The sequence below is a fragment of the Hypanus sabinus genome, chromosome 1, assembly GCF_030144855.1.
Source record: "Hypanus sabinus isolate sHypSab1 chromosome 1, sHypSab1.hap1, whole genome shotgun sequence".
Classification (NCBI taxonomy): Eukaryota; Metazoa; Chordata; class Chondrichthyes; order Myliobatiformes; family Dasyatidae; genus Hypanus; species Hypanus sabinus.
In genome coordinates, this window is record NC_082706.1 from 139,560,191 (window position 1) to 139,581,641 (window position 21,451).

A 21,451-nucleotide genomic window follows, 5' to 3' on the forward strand; every position below is an offset into this window, starting at 1 on the left:
GCAAGTCCAGGGCTACAGCTTAGAGTTTGGAGAACTGGAGGTGGCCCAGAGGATTAGAGGTTTGTCTCTGTGTGGGTGGTGGTGTGGGAAAGGGGTTTCTTGTTGCTTGTTTGTATCTTGGCTGTGTGTTGTTCTACTGAATATCGTGGGCATGCTATGTTGGCACCAGAATGTGAGGTGGAATTCAAGTTAGAGCACTTCAATGTCAGGGGCCAGTGATCACTGAAAGATGAAATCCTAAGTCTGAGGTCTGCAGGTCCCAAGAACAAGGACTGGGGTGATCGATAAGTCTCCTCACCAATGGACTGCCCCACACATATCCTCAAATTGTATTGATTGTTAACACAAACACTTTTCACTGTATGCTTTGATGTACATGTGATCAATCTAAATCTAAACCTAAATCCTGTAAGGAACTCTCCTCCTCCCCCTCAGTTTAACAAGCTTCGCCTATATAGTGGAGTGTTCTGACTGGTATGGAGGATCCAGTGCTGAGGGTTGTAAGAGGCTGCAGAGGGTTGTAGATTCAGTCAGATCCATCATGGGCACAACCCTCCCACCATCAAGGACTTCATGAGGCAGTGCCTCAATCAGGCTGCATTCATCAGGAGAGACCTGCACCACCTGACACACGCCCTCTTTGCTTTCCTACTGTTGGAGAGGAGGTCCAGGGGCCTGAAGACCCTCACTCAACGATATCAGCTTCTTTCCCTCCACCATCAAATTCTGGAATGGTCCATTGATCCACAAACATTGCGCTGTTAATGCTTTTGTACTACTTATTTATTTTTGTAAGTTTTAGTGATTTTATGCCCTTGCACACTACTGCTGCCGTAAAACAACAAATTTCATGGAATTTAAGTCAGTGGCAATAAATATGGCTCCATATCCTATTCCTTCCTATTTCTGAGGAAGCATTCCTGACCTGAAATGTTGACCCTGTTTCTCTCCCCCACCCGCCCGCCATGTTGCCTGACCTGTTGAGTGTTTGCTAATTTTGTCCTTGTTGTAAATAGATAAGATTAGCTCAAATATCATTGCGTCTCTTCTCTTGGTTTCATTCAGACGCTTCCTGAAACATATAATCCGGCTTTTACGTCTTTGACTTAAGTTTGTAGCACCGGACCAGTCTACCTTCCATACTGATACCACGGAGATTTTTCTTTCTAACGTTGCAGAGCTCCATCTAGCAGCCGACGAGGACTGGAGACACCACCAGGGATTTGCCTCTTACTATGCGCTTGAATGACGGTGAAGGTATAGGGTGTGGTGCCCCTCCCGAAGTAAATGTTAGGGAGCGGAGTGGATGGTTTCTGGGCGAGAGAGAGTTCAGGGTGTGGTGTGTTATGAGGGCCAAGTGAGTATGGCGGGTTGGGCTGGGTGGAGCACCCTCTAAAATTGGAAGACTGCAGGTGGGAGTGGTTAGTGCACAGCAGCAACGGGAAACGGGCACCTTGAAGAGCGGCTGGTAGCGTGAGCAGGGCAGACAGGACGCACTCTGGGACACACATACAACGCACCTAGGATCTCTCTTCAACTTTACCGCGCAAAGTTTTGTAGGCACCAAGTGACTTTTAGGACCCGAAAGCGTTTTTTTTAAATCACGCTTCACACAGAAACCACACGGAGAAATTTTAAACCGAGCTTCTCCCCCACGATCAAGCAGGTTACGTTTCACAAACTCTTCAGGAGAAGCCTGAGGAAGCGTTCGGTGTGGAAACCATGCGTGGCTGTGACTATCGGGCTACTGTATTCTTTGCCTCGGTACTTCTGGTAAGACCGGAGACCAATTAATACAATTTGATAGTGTCCTCGGAATTGGAGAGGTTGTTCTCTCTCCCGAGAGGACCCTTTGACACTTAAGTCTGCCTGAGTACTTAATAATTAAATCCTAAACATTTTTAAAGCGATTATCTTCTGTTGCTGCGGTAAAAAAGCCCTTGCATTGAACGTTCAATTATTATTGATTTAAGTTTTTCTCTTAATATAAGCAAGGTAGTTTCGCCGGATGTGTTCCAACATTTTTTCATGGGCTGTTGAAAAGTTACTCATTAAGTAGGTTTCCAGTTAAACGCTTGCATAGTTATTTAACCTTGTTATTTAACAGCGCGACATGTTTTTGTATTCGCGTTGGGTAGAGTTTGGTCTGGGTATTTTCCGTAACATTTATATTTTGTTAATGTGGTTCCAAGAAAGAGAAACTAAACTAGTTTACTTTTATTTCTTAATTCTGGTTTTAATTCTCACATTCAGAATTTTTATGATTTTCAATTGTTCCCCATAGTTTAGAATGATATACGATAACCCCCCCCCCCGTGATTTGTATTTGATTTACACCCAGTATGTAAAATTATCAATTTAATTCTACAACATTACTTGTAAAACAATCAAAATTTATAACGTTTGCTCTTCAAGTAATTCTACATTTCAAATGTGACCTGATCCAGGATGTTAAAATGCGTTTAATCTCTCTTTATGGAAATTGAGGAAAATTGAAAGATCATTTGATCGGAGAACTTTCACCGTAGATTGTGGAATTAAGATATTTTACGATTCAAATGCACAATTTTGATTAAGTTCCTATTATCAGTGAGTTTGATATTTCGTAATCTGCGCTCATTTTAATTCACGTTTGTCTTTGATATTAATATAAAGTATTTTTGTTCAACTGCTAAAATACACTCTTTGGGTAGTTATCTCTTTTCTTAAAAACTGATTTGAAGTTCGAAGGTGGAGACATTTAGTTTCCAAACAATGTTTAAAGTCGTTAAATGGAGACACACAAACCGATGCTAAAATCTGGAGAAAAGACGAGCAAACGTCAGGGGAACTACTGCCCTGAAGGGTCTCCCAAAATGCTCTGAGTTGCTCTAGCTGTTTTCCATTGTTTAAAAATCGGTAGTATTTATCGGATAAAACACTTGGTTAATAATATGGAGATATTAACTTAATCCTGGGCGTGTACAGAACCATTTACAGCACAGAGCTTGGTTCATAACAGCCCCGTATTTCTGTTGCCTGGATTCAGTTAGCCAGTGAGGAGGTGACTCAAGTGAAGCATTTTCATAATTGAACTTGTCCTGGATTTTAGAAATGTTACAATGGTCACCTGCAAAGAGTGCAAAGGTGATTTACTAGAATGTTGTTGTGACTCCAGAGGAAGGGCAGGATAGAACTTTATAGTCATGGGGGTGGGGGAAATCGATAGCATGATTTCACTCAGACTTGTTCATAGAAAAAGGAAATAAAAATGAAGGGAATAGGTTTACGGTGAGAGCAGAAAGATTTAAAAGAAACCCAAGAGGCGACAACTTCACCCAAAAAGTGGCAGGTATAAGGAATGATCTGCCAGAGGAAGTGTTGGAGGCAGGTACAATAATGGCAATTAAAAGATAGTTGGGCAGGTGTATAGACAGTTTTGGAGGGATATGGGCCTAACGTGTGCAAATAGGACTAGCCTAGGTAGGTATCCTGGATGTGTTCTGCTGAGCCTCTGCTGAACATTGACGGCTCCTCAATAGAGATCGTTAAGAGCACCAATTGTCTCACCTGGTCCCTCAACACCAGCTCCATAGCAAAGAAAGCCCAGCAGTGTCTCTACTTTCTGCAAAGGCTGAGGAAAGTCCATCCCCCATGCCCCATCCTCACCACATTCTACAGAGGTTGTATTGAGAGCATCCTGAGCAACTGCATCACTGCCTGGTTCGGAAATTGCACCATCTTGGATCGCGAGACCCTGCAGCGGATAGTGAGGTCAGCTGAGAAGATCATCGGGGTCTCTCTTACCACCATCACAGACATTTACACCACACGCTGCATCCACAAAGGAAACAGCATTATGAAGGACCCCACGCACCCCTCATACAATCTCTTCTCCTTCCTGCCATCTGGGAAAAGGCACTGAAGCATTCGGGCTCTCAAGACCAGACTATGTAATAGTTTCTTCCCCCAAGCTATCAGACTCCTCAATACCCAGAGCCTGGACTGACACCAACTTACTGTTTTGTGCACTTTATGCAGTCCTGGGTAGGCCTGTAGTCTAGTGTTTTTTTTCTGTGTTGTTTTTATGTAGTTCAGTGTAGTTTTTGTACTGTTTCGTGTAGCACCATGGTCCTGAAAAATGTCTCATTTTTACTGTGTTCTGTACCAGCAGTTATGGTTGAAATGACAATAGAAAGTGACGACTTGCAGGGACTGTTTCTGTGCTGTATTACACTATGACCCACTATGATTCCAATGCTTGGTTCCAGTGTTACAAGCAGCACTGTACCTCTGAGGCACTTGATTACCTGTAAGGTGAATTTTGATTCCAATGGCAGGAAAATCTTATGCACAATCTCTTAAAATGTGTGCAATTTCATGATTTTGTAGTGGTTATGAATATGTATATTTCTTCCTGAAGTCAAGATTTAGCTTGGAGAAGGAGGTGGGGATAGATGTGTATGTAGGTTTCATTTAGAGGAACAGAAATAGTGAAAAGTAAGTGTGTCTGCTGCCTCAGAGACCTGGGTTCAGCCCTAACTTCAAACATTGACTGTGTAGTTTGTGTGTTCTCCCTGTGATTCTGTGCAGTTCCTCTGGGTGATCTTTCCCTCCCACATCTCAAAGAAATGAGTCAGTCAGTAAATTGGCTGCTGTGGCTTGGTCCTAGTGTGTAGACGAGTGTTAGAATTGGTAGGGAGAATTAAATGGGATTGGTGCATATGGGTAGTTGGTGTTCTTGCAGACTTGGGGTGCTGAAGAGCCTCTTTCCTGGTTGTATGACTCTCTGATTCTCACCTTAATGGGTTTCTGCTGCAATAAATTTTGCTTCTTGGCAAAATTTCACTTATGAAATTTTCATATTAACATAACTCAAGCAGATTTTGTTATATCAATGAAGTCTGATTTGAATGATTTCATGTAATATTTCTGTATACCCACCCTTGAGATTAGAAAGAAAAATAAATTGAATTGACTTCCTGATGTCTTTTGTACCTGACCAAAGATTTAATGCCCTTTTTTTCTGCTGCACAATAAATACTGGTGAAAATAAATAACCTCTGCTATTGATCTGGCCATACTTAGTACTGAAAGCCCATGACACAATCTCACTGGAGTCCATGATGTTAACACAAACCACAAACCTTTAAGTACATCGTCCACATTATTGTTTCACAAAGTTTACTAGGGGAGGAGGCCATCTTGCTTGTTGAGACAGACAGCCTTCGACAAGAGGAATCCTGCCCATTCCATATTCCTACATTTCTCCTACCTGTCCTACTCCCTTTTTCATGACTGCTCTTAAATCTTTCACTACCCTGTCAGATCCATCATGCTTCAAAGGGTTTGAGTAGAGACTAATTTGGGGAATGTGGCATCCACTGACACACATCAAGCCTGTAGAAACAGCACTCAATTATGCCCAGGTAATTTCAAAATTCAAAGTGAATGTATTATCAAAGTGCATGTATGTCACCAAATAAAACCCAGAGGTTCATTTTCCTGCAGGCATACTCAATATATCCAATAGTCATAATAGAATCGATGGAAGACCTCATCAACTGGGTGTACAATCAGTGAGCAAAAGACAAACTCTGCAAATACAAAAATAAATATTTAATATTAATAAAGCAACAAATATCAATAACAGAAGATGAAGAGTCCTTGAAAGTGAGTCCTTAGTTTGTGGGAATATTTCAGTGATGGAGTGAGTGAAGTTATCCATTTTGGATCAAGAGCCTGATGTTAGGTAATAACTGCTCCAGAACCTGGTTGGGTTCCTGCACCATCTTCCTGATGTCAGTAGTGAGAAATGACTATGTCCTGGGTGGTTAAGATCCCTGATGAGGGATGCTGGTTTCCTGCAACAATGCTTCATGTAGATGTGCTCAATGGTGGGGAGTAATTTATCTGTGATGGGTTGGGCTGTATCTACTACTGTTGATAGGATTTTCCATTCAAGGGAATTGGTGTTTCCATACCAAGCTATGAAACAGCCAGTCGATATACTCTCTGCTGCACATCTATGGAAGTTTGTCAAAGTTGTATATCTCATGCCAAATGTTTGCAAACTCTAAAGAAAGCCCTGCTGTACTTTCTTAATTGCACTGGTGTGCTGGACCCAGGACAGGTCCTCTAAAATGATAGCACTGAGGAATTTAAGATTGCTGACATTCTCCACCTCTGATTTCTAACCCCCCCGCCCCCATGGGGGCTGGCTCTTGGACATCTAATTTCCTGCTCCTGATGCCAATAATCAAATCCTTGGTCTTGTTGACATTGAGAAGAGGTTAGTGCTACAGTGGGTAGAGCCACTCCCTCTCAGTGTGCCATAGACCAAAGTTGAATCCTGCGCTCAGGTGCTCTCTGTGTAGAGTTTGCACAATAGGATAGTAACTGCTGGTGCTCTAGTTTCCTCCTACATTTCAAAGAAGGGCAATTTGGTAGGTTAATTGACCAATAAATTGCCCCTAATGTGTAGGTGCAGTGTATAATCTGGGGGAAGTTGTGGGAATATGGGGAGAATAAAATTTGGGCTAATGTAGGATTAGTGTAAATAGTTGGTTGATTATCAGTACATACTTGCTGAGCTGAAAGGCCTCTTTGTAACTCTGACTGTATTCAGAATCTCCTTTGAACCTCTTTTGTTTCTACTACTTAAGAAAATTATCAAATGAACAAGGTAATAAACTTTTGAAAATATAGTTCCAAGTGTATACTGCAGAAGAGAATGCCAGATTTCTACGTTGCTTTATATACTCTATGCCATAAATTAGTTTGTTTACAGTGCTAAAGTTATATATTAACATTTTAGGTTGTTGCTGGACTTGAAGAGGCGTGCGTCAAAGATCCTATGGTTGTGGTTATTCAGCAGAGTACAATTAAAGCTGGAGATCTAATTTCAAAAGGTAATTTATGCCAGCATTCAACAATAGATTGGTTTATCTTTCACATTTGTGTCCTGGAATTGCTTCATTATTGACAGCTGTATCCTAAACTCTGGAAAGCTAACCAATCTGGATTAAAAGCTCATGCAATCTCAGATCAAATTTTCTATAAGTTTGAGCACATCTGGTTTTGATCTGGAAAAGGAAAGTGGGTTAGCTTGGAATTCTTTTTTTGTGAGGTTAGCTATCCAGGGTGTGGAAGTCTGTTAAATGAGTGGGAGGGCGAGTGATTTATTTTGTTGTTGTGTTGTTCCACTGAACATTGCAAGCAGGCTACGTTGGTACCAGAATATATGATGGCATTTGTGGGCTGCCCCCAGCACATCCTTGGGTTGTGTTGGTTGTTCATGGAAATGGCACATTTCTTTGTTTCCGTGTACATATGATAAATAAATCAATCTGAATCTAAGCAGTTTTGAAAGCAAATGAGCCAAAATGAAAAATCTGGCTTAATTCCATCCTCTGGGCACATTCTAAGGAAGTCAGGATATGTCTATTTCAATTAATAAAGAAAATCTGATCAGAGGTGATCACAAAGGCAATCAGAAGTGTTTGGGATGCGTATGGCTATCTTAATTCATCCCTCCAGATCAAACATTGGTTCCTGTTCCTTCTTTTTGTCTGTACTGTCAATTTTTTGCATCACTAGAGAACTTTTTTTATTTTTAGTTAATCATACACCTGTCCGTCTGAAACTGTTAAACAGAGTTCTGATTGTTTGTACGAGTGTGATTTTTGGCAGTGTCTGCAGACAGGAAATCTACCTGCATGTACTGTATGTAGGTACTGGAAATGAATCCATTTTTCTCCCTGAGTGGTGGGATCTGGGCAAGTTAATGGGAACGTGAGGAGAATGAAATAAGATTGATTTAGGAGTGGTGTGCGTGGTTAATGATCAACATGACTTGGTGGATGGGTGGGCCTGTTTTTAAATCAGTGTGACTCTGGACCACACTGAATAAGAGGAAACATAAAGGAACCACTGGACACTTTTGTTTATAAAGCCAATATTTATACAATAATTAATGCCATAAATGTAGATAACCAGATCATTATCTTTGTGGGAGCTTGCTTATTCATAATGTTTACACTTAATAGCATAATTCCCCAAATACCTCATTGACTTACAAAGTTCTTTGGGTGTCATGAAAGGGATTTGAAGGGCAATTTAAGCTTTACCTCTTGTACTAACAACAACATTTTGTATCGAATCAATTGTGAAAAATGTTTTGTGAATAAATAGTTTAATGTGGGACAGGTATCCTTTTTCACGCAAGTCTCAACCACTGATTTTAAGATCAGGTTCAAGTTTATATTGTCATAGGCGTACATACACAGTATAAATGATTTTTTTTTGCAGCAACAGTACACGATGAGGGCAAATCAGTAAACATAAAGTTAACATTTGAAGACTTTTTTATTCAATACTAAATAGATCAAACCTATTTAAAATTAAATCTATTTAGAAGTTTTCCTAGCATTTGGTTAAGCTTCCACACCAGCACAGATGTTGTAAATCCTGATCAAGAGATGGAAGTTCAAATCTTGCTATGGCATTTTGGGGAAGTTAAATTCAAGAAATTAAGTAAATCTGGAATAAGAAAAAAAAACACATCTTGTTTGGCATGATCAATGTACAATGTAAAGAATATTAATTATCCAGTTAACTATTTAAATTTAAACTAAATCCTTCTGCCGACATAATTTCAATTTCCATATCTGCACATTTATCTTAAACACCTCTGTCATATTGTTCTCCACCGTCATCCTTCACAGCACGTTCCAGACACCCACCATTTTGTGTATATACAGTGGATTGTGGTTAATTGAGCCATTGGTTAATTTAGTCAGACACTTGTTTGGGACAAGAAAATCACTGGGTTTCCCTTTGTTTATTTGGGACACTATGCCACTTAATTGGGGCAGGACACTGTTGCCGAAGTTTCTATCTATTGTGTAGCTGTTAAACACTACACAGTGCTTGGAGTGAGACATTTAAAAAAACCAAAAAAAATACTGTCATTGCGTGTTTGTGTTCAAAAAGCAGTGACTTTTGCCACTGTTAGCTGGCCAGGAATGAGCAGTAAGACAAATTGGAACTGTTTTGCTCACTGCAGTTTCCACCTTTCACGCTTGGAGATGCCCAAGTGGCCGGGAGTCAAAATGAAGCAATTTTACTACTTTAACAAATTAGGAACTATGAAGAATTTGAGGGTATCAGCAACCTTCAAACAACCATCTTAAACGCGACAGTGAAAGTGAAGATTTAGAGGATGAAATTGTGGGACGGCAGTCCATTATATGCACGAGGTTTCTATGCTGATTCTGTTCCTTTCCAGTCAATGAAAAGAACATGGCAATGTACACTGATTTTCTCCGATAACTATTAGGAGTTTTATACTACTGTAGTAGTATCGTTAATGTTTTAATTTGTTCTGTATTTCATTTAAATACTTAATTTGTTACTCATTTAAACAGTAGTTCGTCCTTATGTATTTCTAAGTATTTCCATGAAACTTCAGGTAATGCAACAGCTGCTTAATTGGGCCAAAATGCACTGGTCCAATGTGTCCCAATTAGCCAAAATCCACTGCGTATCTTCTTTGAATTCATCATCCCTCACCTTAAATTCATGACTTCTAATATTAAACATTACAGTCCTAGGAAATGGATACTGGCTGTCAACTCTAACTACAATGGTCATAATCTTTAAAACTTCAATCAGGTCTCAACTCATCCTCTGCCGTTCTAGAGAAAATAGCCCAAGTTTGTCCATCCTCTCCTTGCACACAGTTTGGCACAGTATCACTATTTTTGTAAGTGTTCGGTTTTACTGACCAGCTCATTTATCTATCTATCTATCTATATCTAGTGGATCTGGATAACTGCCAACATGAAACTTTGCTGATCAGCACCAATGATCCTGATATCGGTGTGAAATTTGATGGCTCTTTGTATGCTGTTCGTGACTTCAGTGCTACTTCTGATCAAAAGACCTTTAGCATTAAGCTGCAAGATTCAGTGACTCAGATCACTTGGAATGTACAAATCCAGCTACATTTTCAGGTGAGTGCCAACTCTTAATCCTGTTCCAGTTTGGCTCACAGGTACAGTGGAGCCAAAGGCTTTTGCGATGTTGGCTTTCATCACTTTGTATGTCAGTGATTTGGATAATAGAATTGATGGCTTTATTGAAAAGTTTGAAGATGAAATGAAGGTAGGTGGAGGAAGGTGAAGGTAGTTCTGAGGAAGCAGAGAGGTTGCAGAAGGACTTGGATTAGGAGAATGGGCAAAGAAGTGGCAAATGGAATACAGTGTTGGGAAGTGTATGGTCATGCACTTTGGTAGAAGAAATGAAAAGGCTGACCTTTTTGTAAACGGAGAGAAAATACAAAAATCTGAGGCGCAAAGGGACTTGGGATCCCTGTGCAGGATTCTCTGAAGGTTAGTTTGCAGGTTGAGTCTATGGTGGGGTAGGCAAATGTGATTTTGGCATTCACTTCAAGAGGACTAGAATATAAAAGCAAGGATGCAATGCTGAGACTTTATGAAGCACTGTTGAGGCCTCACTTGGAGCATTGTGGGCAGTTTTTAGTCTCTTAGAAAGGGTGTGCTGAAGCTGGAGAGGGTTCAAAGGAGATTCATAAAAATGATTCCAGGATTGAACAGCTTGTCATATGAAGAGCATCTGATTGCTCTGGGCCTGTATTCACTAGAATTCAAAAGAGTGAGGGGTGACCTCATTGAAGCTTATCGAATGGTGAAAGGCCTTGATAGAGTGGATGTGGAGAGGCTGTTCCCTCTGGTGGGAGAGTCTAAAACCAAAGGACACAGAGGGTGTGCTTTTTGAATGGAGATGAGCAACTTATTTAGCCAAAGAGTGGTGAATCTGTGGAATTTGTTGATTTGTTACCATAGACAGCTGTGGAAGCCAAGTCTTTATGTATATTTAAGGCAGAGGTTGATAGATTCTTGATTGGTCATGGCATGAAGGGATATTGGGGGGAGAGGAAGGCAGGAGATTGGAGCTGAGAGGAAAAAACCCTGAGATTTATTTTCTTGTGGGCATGCACAATAGAATCAATGAAGATTGCACACAACAGGATGGACAAGCAAAAGACAAAGTGTTCACTTAAAAAGAGAAACTATTAATAATATAAATAAGCAGTAAGTATTAAGATCATTGTGCTCATGAAGAAGTATTAAGAGTCCTTGAAAGTGAGTCTGTAGGTTGTGGGAACAGTTCAGCAATTGGGGTCAGAGAAGTTAGCTGCTCTAGTTCGAGCCCGATGGTTGAGGGGTAATAATTATTTGTGCATCTGGTGGTGTGGGTCCTCTACAACCTTCCTAATGGTAGCTGTGAGAATGAGCATGGCCTGAGTGGTGAGGATGCCACCTTCCTGCAACTGTTGTCTGTGGAGATGTGCTGAGTAGTGAGGAGGACATTACCCCTGATGGATTGGCCTGTGGTGATTACATTTTGTAGACGTTTCTGTCAAGGGAAATGTTGTTTCCAGTGGTGCAACCAGTCTGTATACTCTCTAACTCTCTGTAGCACATCTGTAAAAGTTTGCCAAAGTTTTAGATGTCGTGCTGAATCTTTGCAAATTTCTAAGGAAGTAGAGGCACTGCTGTGGTTTCTTTATCATTGCACTTGCATGCTGGACCCAGAACAGGACCTCTGAACTGATAACACATAGCGTTTTAAAGTTGCTGACCCTCTCGCACTGCCTCATGGATCTCTGGTTTCTTCCTCCTCGAGTCACTAATTAGCGCCTTGGTCTTGCTGACATTGATTGAGAGGTGGTTGTTGTGGTACCACTCAGCCAGATTTTCAGTCTCCCTCCCAAATGTTGATTCATCACCAGCTTTGGTTTGACTAATGACAGCGGCGTTATCATCAAGCTTGTATGTGACAATCATCAGTGTAAGGTGATCAGAGCGGGGGATAAACACACAATTCTCTGGTGTACCTGTGCTGATTGAGATTTTAGAGGAGATGTCTGCATCCCTCCGTACCCCACTTGACACATGCAGTGACTTCTGGCATTGCCTTAGCCTCAGGTGGACTGTACTGTAATGGATCATCCTGTGCATGTGAAGAAGCCAGTAATCTGATGGCTGCACTCCAGCAGGGTTATCTAGTTATGTCTAACAGTACAGCACAGCAACAGATACTTCATCTTCGGATGTCTGTGCCAAGCATAACGTCAAATTAAAAAACACTTGCCCATTTCATTTTTCCTCTCTCACCTGAAAGCTATTCCCTCTGATATTTAACAACCCCCTTTCCCCCTCCCCTCGGAAACAACCCAAGTTCGTCCAACCTCTCTTTGTAGCTGATGTCCTCTAATCCAGGTAACATTCTGCCAAATCTCTTCTGCACCCATTCCAAAGGCTCCACATTCTTAATATGGGGAAAGCAGACCTGTAGATACAACTCCCAAGTGCAGCCATGTCGATGTTTTCTACATCACCACTCCATCCACCATTCCTGATCTGTGCTCCATGCCTTTCTTATTTGGCTCCATGCTCCACCTTCCTCTTCTATCAGGTCTCACCATCTGCAGTCTTCTGTCACACCTACCTCTCACCTCCCAGCCTCTTGTTGCTATTCCCACTAAGCTCCTCATCTCCATCTACCTATCACCTCTCCTCACCTGGATCACTTATTACCTACCAGTTCTTGCTTCGCTCATCACCCTTTCCTCTCTATATTAGCCGTCTCCCTTCTGTTTCAGTCCGGGTGAAGAGCCTCAACTCATTTCCCTTCATAGACACTGTCTGACCTGTTGAGTTCTTCTGTTTATCACTGGGTTCCAGCATCTATTGTTTCTTTTGTCGCCAGAAATTTACTAGTAACCTGTTCTGTGTTTCAGGCTGTTCTTGAGAGGCAGAAGCGGCAGGCTGTCCTACTGCATCGTCAGAAAAGACGTTGGAGACCTCGACCCTTCACCATCACTGAGAATGACATTGGTCCTTTCCCCAAGCGTGTTCAGTTTGTAAGTTGCAAAGTTTATTTTTGTATGAATATCTATATGTAAATGAGAGAAAATTGGACTTGAAAGTTTAGTGTTGAGTTGAATATACAAAAGTTTTCAAGCATGCCATAACACATAGGAGCAGCATTTGGCCATTCAGCCCATCGACTCCCTTCACCATTCCATCATGGTGGTTTACTTTCCCTTTTAAACCCAAATCCACCTTCTCCCTGTAACATTTGACCCCCTTACTAATCAAGAACCTATCAACTTCTGCTTTAAATATACCCAACTGTCATCTATGGCAATGAATTACACAGATTCAGCAACTGCTGGCTGAAGAAGTTCCTCCTCAGCCCTGTCCTAAAGGGACATCCTTGTATTCTGAAGCTGTGCCCTCTGGTCCTAGATTCTCTCACTACTGAAAACATTTTCACCATTTCCCCTCCATCTTGCTGTTCTAAAATTCTTGGGCAGTCCCGTCAGACACCAGAGCTGAACTCCTTATCTCTCAGTTTACCTTGTTGTGGCCTTTGCTCTTTATTTGCCCATCAATTATGCTCTTGGGTCTTCTGCCACCCACTTGCACCCTAGAGACAAATTACAGCAGCCATTTAACCACCAACCAGCCTAGTCACAGTACATGGGAGAAAACAAGCGTGGGGGTGGTGTTGTAGGGGAAATGGGATCCGCGTAGTCACAGGAAGGCCATGCAAACTCCAGTCATGTCTGCAGAAGTTGAAGTACTACCACTTGGGAGTGCCTTGAAGCTACATTTAATGATTGTAACCCAACATTTTGGGTAAAGCAATAGTTCAGTGCCCAGAAGAGTGATAGAGACCAGGCATGAGCAAATGTAGACAGGATGGTATGAATAGCCTGCTGTAATGTGGCAATTTTCATAGTGCAACATGCCTGTAGTTTCTAAAGATCACCTTCCCTGGGACCTTGTTAACACTGACATTTTTGTGAACATGTCATAGGCCGCAACTCAGTATATCATGGAAGCCATCTGACTATCCATGGACTCTTGTCTGCACCTCTCACTGCCTCAGTAAAGCAGCCAGCAGAATTAAAGATCCTGCCCACCCCAATCATTCTTTCTTCTCCCCACTCCCATCAGACAGAAGATGCAAAAGCCGGAGAACATGTAACACCAGATTCCAGGACAGCTTCCACCCTAGTGTTATGACTAAATTGATGTCTTGTGTGCTAAAGATGACTTCTTAATGTTCCAGTATACCTTGTCAATGCCCTTGCACCTTGTCTACCTGCACCGTACTTTACCTGAAACTAATACTATATTCTGTATTCTACCTCCGTAGAATTATGTATGAAATGATCTGTCTGGATGGGATGCAAACAAAATTTTTTCACAGTATTACAAAAGTAAACCTGTACCAATACCTTGCAAACCTGATGGAGATGTTCTGTGCTGAACCTTCCTCTTCCTATGCTGTACACCCTTTTGCAAAATGTTTTTTTGTATACTGCAGTCTTTGTTAAGGATGTGGTCTGCTTTCGATCAGAAAAGTGATTGGGTGACCATTTTCAGAACAGCCACAAGGGCTCTCAGGAGCCCTCAATCCCTGTCCTACTCTGACTACTTCCTTTGAATTGTTATGCTGTTTCAACACAGCATGTCATAGACTCAAAGAACTTTCACACATCTCTGATTGGCACATTATGTGCCTCTGTCCTTAGCTTTGAGTTTATCAACTTCAGGTAATCAGTAATTTCAGTCATGAATTTCAAATTACCAACATTCATTTTCTCTCCTCTGGTGACTTCTGATTTCATTCATCCTTCCTTAGTCACACTTAGTCCCAGTGTGGTTTTCAGCACCACACCTAATTGTATCATCCAGTTTGCTTCTGGTCTCGTCTCTTGGAGATGTTCCTTTCCATTCCCTCTTAGTCTGTAACCCCATGTACACTTCTCTCTGCAACATAAAATGAAAATGCTAATTACTCTATGCCCCACAGTTGCTGCCTGACCTTCTGAGCATTTCCATTATTGTCTTATTCCCAACTTCCTGTATATATTATAGTTTGCTCTGAAGCACTTGTTAAAAAGATCTCCAAAATTCTTTACATTCTTTCAGATAAGATCAGAATTTGAGACTCAGTATCCCAATATTGTCTACACCTTGGAAGGTTCAGGGGTTGATCTTCCTCCACGTGGCCTGTTAATTATAGATGGCAAAACTGGTGAAATTAAGGCGACGAGGAGTGTGGATCGAGAGCAATATCCAATTTTAAATGTAAGTATCCTTAGCGGACCGTTTATCTTGTTCTGGGAAAGAACTTATTTCTTCAATTTCCAAAGTAAAGCAATATCAATAGCATTCGGGAAAATTTAATGTTCATTCTGGTCGCATCAGACTGCACTACCTTTCTCTCAAAGGGTGCCCCAAAGGGTCACCCCGTTGTCTAGTACAAAATAAAAATGGAAATGGGCTAATTGTCCTTTGTTGTTCCTCCAGCAGAGTTTGAAACTTTATTGTGTGGGAAATGCAAGGTCATGTATCATTCTACTGTTACTTCCTTGTTTGCCATTGATGTCTCTCAAGCACAAAACACCATTGTACTGTAACAGTCTCTTCAGCTCATCATGCATTAATGCCAGACCAAACTATTCCATTGCCTACATGGTTTGAATCCCTCTTTTTCCCTGCCTGTTTAAATGGCTCTTAATGTTGCTTTCTTATCTCTGTCCATGCACTTTTACTGAACCAGTTTAGCTAATGACACTTAATTAAGTTAATCCCTTCTGCCTGTATGTGGTCCACTCCTTCCATTCCAGGTACATTCATCTTCCCATCGAAAAGGCTCTTAAACCCTTTCATTGTTTCTGCTTCCATCACCACCTCTAGCAACCTTTCCCCCCACCCACCTCTTTTCATATTTAAAGAAGAATCTCGCCTTAAATCTCCTTTTACATCTCCCAGAAAAGCTATGTCCTTTAGTGTTTCCACTTTGGGGTAAAGACTGACCATCTTCCCTTTCTGTTCCCCACATAGTTGATGTGCTTCTATACAAAGATTTCAGAGCTCAGAGAAAACAGTCTAAATTTGAACAAACTCTTATAGCTTATATTCTCTAATACAGCATCCGGCCAAACCTCCTCTGCACCCTTTCAGAAGCCTCCATGCATTTCCTGTAATGTACCAACCTGTGTATTATGCTTCAAATATGGCCAAACCAAAGTTTTATACAACTACATAACTTACCAACTTCTGTACTCAGCACTCTAACCAATGAAGGCAAAGGTTTCATATAACCCCTTTACCACCACATCTGCTTGTGTTGTCACTTTAAGTGACCTGTGAACCTGGACCCCAAGATTCTCAGAGAAAGAAAGGGGGGCAGAGCACCAGAGGGAGATGGAGAACAGGCAAACAACTAAATATATCAGAGATGGGGTAAGAAGGGAAGGAAGGGCATTAACAGAAGTTAGAGAAGTCAATGTTCATGCCATCAGGTTGGAGGCTACCCAGCCGGTATATAAGGTGTTGTTCCTCCAACCTGAGTGTGGATTCATCTTGACAGTAGAGGAGACCATGGATAGACATATCAGAATGGGAATGGGACGTGGAATTAAAATGTGTGGCCACTGGTAGATCCTGCTTTTTCTGGTGGACTGAGTGTAGGTGTTCAGTGAAATGGTCTCCCTGTCTGCGTCGGGTCTCACCAATATATAAAAGGCCACACAGGGAGCACCGGATGCAGTATACCACACCAGCCGACTCACAGGTGAAGTGTCGCCTCACCTGGAAGGACTGTCTGGGGCCCTGAATGGTGGTGAGGGAGGAAGTGTAAGGGCAGGTTTAGCACTTGTTCTGTTTACAAGGATAAGTGCCAGGAGTAAAAAAAAGTAATGCTGAGAACATGAGTTGAAAGTGAGGTCGTAGAATCAGTTCAGAGAAACGGTGATTCGGGAGCCTGATGGCTGTGGGGTAATAATTGTACCTGAACTGTTCCTTGGGTGGTGTGGGACCTAAGGCTTGTGTATCTCCAACCTGACGGTAGGAGTGAAAGAGGCATTGCCTGGGTGGTGGGAGTCTTTGATGATGGATGTTGCTTTCTTGTGGCAGTGTTCAATGTAAATATACCCAATGCAGTATCATCTAGCTGATGAGTTTGTGCACCTATTTTAAATTTAAATGCTGCTCTTTTCAATTACTCAGCTGATTGGTCATGCATTGAATTCCCCTGAGAAGCCTCTGGAACTAACCATCAAAATTAATGATGTGAATGATAATGTGCCTAAATTTACTAAAAAGGAGTTCCATGCAGTAGTACCTGAGTGTTCAGCAAATGGTAAGGATACATTGATTTAGAGCTTCTATAGTTCATTGCAAAGAAAAAACTTAATTTTGTAATTACCGTATGACTAAGATTTGTGATTTCATTAGTAACCAAATGGAGCTCACTATGTGAGTGAGTATAAATGTAATAAGAGAGAAGGAGGGGCTTCTGCCTCTTGTTCTGCCACACTGTCCAATAAGACTCTGGTTAATTCTGTGCTGTGTTTACATTCCCACTCCATCCCTTTATTCCTTCGTAATGCATCAGTCTCAGTAAAATCAATTGATTGGGGGGGTGGGGGGGAGCGCAGAGGAAATTTACAAGAATGCTGTTGGTCTTGAGGACCAGAGTTATAGGGGTATATTGAATCGGTGATGAATTGGAGCACAGGGTTATGAGGGGTGATTTTACAGAGATGTACAGAATTGTGAGGGGTATGGATAGGATAAATGCATGCAGGCTTCTTTCCCTCAAGTTTGGTGAAGTCATATATTTAAGATGAAATATTAAGGAGGACCTAAGGAGAAACTTCTACACTCAGAGGATGATGTGAGTTTGGAACAAGCTGCCGACAGAGTGGTACCTCTTCCTGAAGTCCACGTTGAACTCTTTGATCTTACTGACATTGAGTGTAAGCTGGTTGTTGTGACACCACTCAACCAGCTGATCTGTCTCACTCTGGTATGCCTTGTCACCGGCTGAAATTCTGACAATAATAGTTGTGTCCTTGCTCAAGCAGGAGCAGATTCTGGCCATGACTAACTTCTCAAGGCATTTCATCACAGTAGATGGGTGACAGTCATTGAGGCAGCTCACCCTGCTTTTGGGCACTGGTATGATCGTTGCCCTCTTGAAGCTGGTGGGGAAACTCCGATTGCAACAGTGAGAGAGAAATTGAAGATGTTCTTGAACACTCCCACCAGTTGGTTGGCACAGGGTTTCACTGCCCTATCAGGCACACCATCAGGGCCTGAAGCCTTGTGAGGGTTCACTTCTTGAAAGATGTAAAGATGTTCTGACGTCAGCCTCCAAATCAAAGTTCAGAATCACCAGATGCTGCAGGGATCCTCATAGCTGTAGTTTTATTCTTCCTTTCAAACATGAACAAAAGGCTTTGAGCTCATCTTGGGATGAGGCATCACAGCCATTCATGATAAATTTCGTGTTGTAGCTGTGCAGGGACTTCAAGATGGCCTAGTTGCGATCCCCCGCAATGACCACGAAGCCATCAGAGTGTGCTGTTTTATGAACTGCTAAACTCCTTCAGTGCCTGCCTGACATTGGCTAGAGGTGGAATGTACACCACTACTACGATGACGGCAGAAAACTCCCTGGGTAGATAAGGTGGAGGACAATTGACCTCTGGATGTTCCAGGTTGGGTAAACAGGATTAAGACAGAACTCCGATGTCTGTGCATCATGATGAGTTAATCATAAAGCATACCCTACCTCTTCTACCTTTCTTAAAAACCCAGTGTTCTGTCTTTGCAGTGAATGGTGAAACACCTAGGCTGCACCCAAAATGGTAGGGGTGATTCAAATTTTCACGGAGCAAAGTACACAGCAGTCCTTAATGTCCCTTTGTTACAATAATCTTACTCTGAAGTCTTCAGTTTTATTTTCTGGAGACTCTAGGTTAGCCAGCAGGATAGCTAGGAGTGGGGGTGGGGTCCAAGTCCTTTGCATTTCAATTGTTCCTGTAGCCCAACGGGCCTCCCATGCTCCCTTTTTCTTAAAGGAGATCTGCATTCATGACCAAGTATGCACTCTGGGGTCCTCAGATTTTGAGGATCTATAGATTTTCTTAAAACAATGCTGCTTACCCTTGGCTTGGACCGTGGATTTCAGCTGTTGTGTCCTAAACGGGAATATTGGATGATTCCCACTGGATTGCATGGATTGGACTGTCTGAGCAAGATGTTATTAAGCTGGAAAGAGTGTAGGAGAGATTTACATGGATATTGTCAGGACTTGAGGGACTGTGCTATAGGGAGAGATTGACAGCTTAAGACTTTATTCCTGGGAATGTAGGAATCAGAATCAGATTTATTATCACTGATTTACATGACATGAAATTTGTTTCGTGGCAGCAGTACAATGTGAAGACATAAGGTTACCATAAATTATAAAATAAATGGTGTTGAATGAAAGGAGTAATAAGGCAGTTTAAGGGTTTATGGACTGTTCAGAAATCTGACAGTGGAAAGGACAGAGATGACTTTTTGAAATGTGTAACATTGTGAAAGGTGTAGATAGGGTAAATGTGCATAGTCTTTTCCCTAGAGTTGAGAAATCAAAATCAAGGGGATGTAGGTTTGTGGTGGGGGGGGGGGGGAGAAAGGCTTAATAGGAGTCTGAGGGGCATTTTTTTTTACACAAATGGTATGTATATTAAATAAGCTTCCTGATGAGACGAGTGCTGATAACATTTAAAAGATGATGTGCTGCAAGGCTCTGTGAAAACCATGCTTTTGAAATTTTAGGTACCTCCGTGCTGAACCTTACTGCTGAAGATGGGGATGAAAACAACACTCTAAATACAATGCTGAAGTATAAGATTCTGTCCCAGTTTCCTGACTCCAGATTTGGTCAGCTCTTCTCTGTCGATGAAAAGACGGGCGAAATCAAAACCTACAGTAATAAACTAAGTCGAGAGGTAAGTTTTCTTGCCTTGTATTTTGTGATTCTGGAACAAGAGTGTATGAATTACTGGCTGAACAGCCTGGGAAAGTGAAACTTGGCTTACTCCACCAAGCTGTAGAAAGTTTGGCCTCTGTTAGTACTGTTACTCAGGATGACTTTCTCCATCAATAGTTTCGTCAGTCAAAGCGACGCTGTAGAATGGTTGTTATGTAGCTAGGGTTAACACACACAAAACACTGGAAGAATTCAACAGGTCAGAGAGCACATGGAAGGATATGAACAGTCAACATTTCTGACTGAGATCCTTCCTCAGAAATGGGGTGGGGGGAAGGAAAGGAGATAGCTGTCATTAATTGGTTACGAAAGGGGTGGATCAAAAGCTGCAAGGTGATGGGTGGATCCAGGCGAGGAGGGAAGAGTATTTTTTAGGAGAGGGGGAGTGAGAATAATATGCAAAGCTGGTTTTGAACCATTCTATTGTTTTGTAGTCAACATTATCTTTTTATTAACATGCTCAGTGTACTCCCCGAGCTCTCGCATACACTGAACTTCATTAAACCCTGGTGTACATGACAATAAAATGGATCTGATGAGAGGATTTCTCTGCTTAGAGCCTGCATAGATTTGATGTAGCCAGATGTTTGGTAATAAGAATGTGGACTATACACTAATGAGCACTTTTTAAAAAATGTAATGTTTAATCCATTCAGGAACACGAAACATACAATCTCAAAGTTGAAGTCAGAGATTTGAATGGGGCGAATTACGGATTAAGCTCAACTGGGATTGTAGTTATCAGAGTCACTGATATGAATGATCATGCACCAACATTCGAAAAGTCTGAAGTAAGTCTGATAACTCTGCAGTGTCATCACAGCTTAGTTAAATTGTAAATGGTTGGCTGTATTTGGCACAGATCGTGGATCGGTTCATTGGAGGAGAGTACAATTTTGCTCATTGTAGCTTCACACTTTCTCTGTGAGAGCTCTTCTGTTCTTAAACCTTGGCTTGTTCTTTCCCCACCACCAATTGTCCCATTTAATTTTCAATCCAATTCCGTCCTGAAACTTTTTGCTGTTTATCTCCGCAACTCCTTCAGAAAGTGAACCTCACGTCAAACAAAATTCATAGTGCTTAAAGATAAAAGTTCTCTGCCTTCTTTCTTTAACTACATAGCTTCAATCTGTCTGGATTCATACACTAATACAGCATTGAGCCAGGCCGTTTGGCTCAACTGTCCATGCTGACCATAGTGCCAACCAACTAATCCCATTGCCCACTAAATCCTCTTACCCAAGTACTTGGTGAATTGTGATTTATTGTGGTATTATTATATTATACACAGAACAGTACATCACAGTATGGGCCCTAAATTCCATAATGTGTTCATCTATATGAACATACCCCATGATCAATTTATTCCATCCTACACTCCATTTCTCTTATATCCATGTACCTATCTAAGAGTCTCGTAAATGCCTCTATTATATTGGCCTCTACCAACTCTGACAGTGCATTCCAGGCACACCCCACTCTGTGTTTATATTTTAAAAAAAAATAACACCAGCATCTCTCCTAAACTTTCCTC

General features: G+C 41.6%; 1 protein-coding gene across 1 annotated transcript in view; it reads left to right on the forward strand.

Moving 5' to 3' along the window:
• The first annotated feature begins 1,260 nt into the window (after positions 1–1,260).
• dsc2l (desmocollin 2 like) overlaps positions 1,261–21,451 on the forward strand; it is a 46,684-nt gene continuing 26,493 nt past the window's right edge. Inside the window, exons 1-8 of the mRNA XM_059977255.1 lie at positions 1,261–1,773; positions 6,797–6,890; positions 9,802–9,995; positions 12,809–12,931; positions 15,015–15,173; positions 17,100–17,232; positions 19,704–19,876; positions 20,574–20,708. Of these exons, the coding sequence (XP_059833238.1) occupies positions 1,723–1,773; positions 6,797–6,890; positions 9,802–9,995; positions 12,809–12,931; positions 15,015–15,173; positions 17,100–17,232; positions 19,704–19,876; positions 20,574–20,708 (1,062 nt within the window). The 5' untranslated portion in view covers positions 1,261–1,722. The remainder of the gene's footprint in view (positions 1,774–6,796; positions 6,891–9,801; positions 9,996–12,808; positions 12,932–15,014; positions 15,174–17,099; positions 17,233–19,703; positions 19,877–20,573; positions 20,709–21,451) is intronic.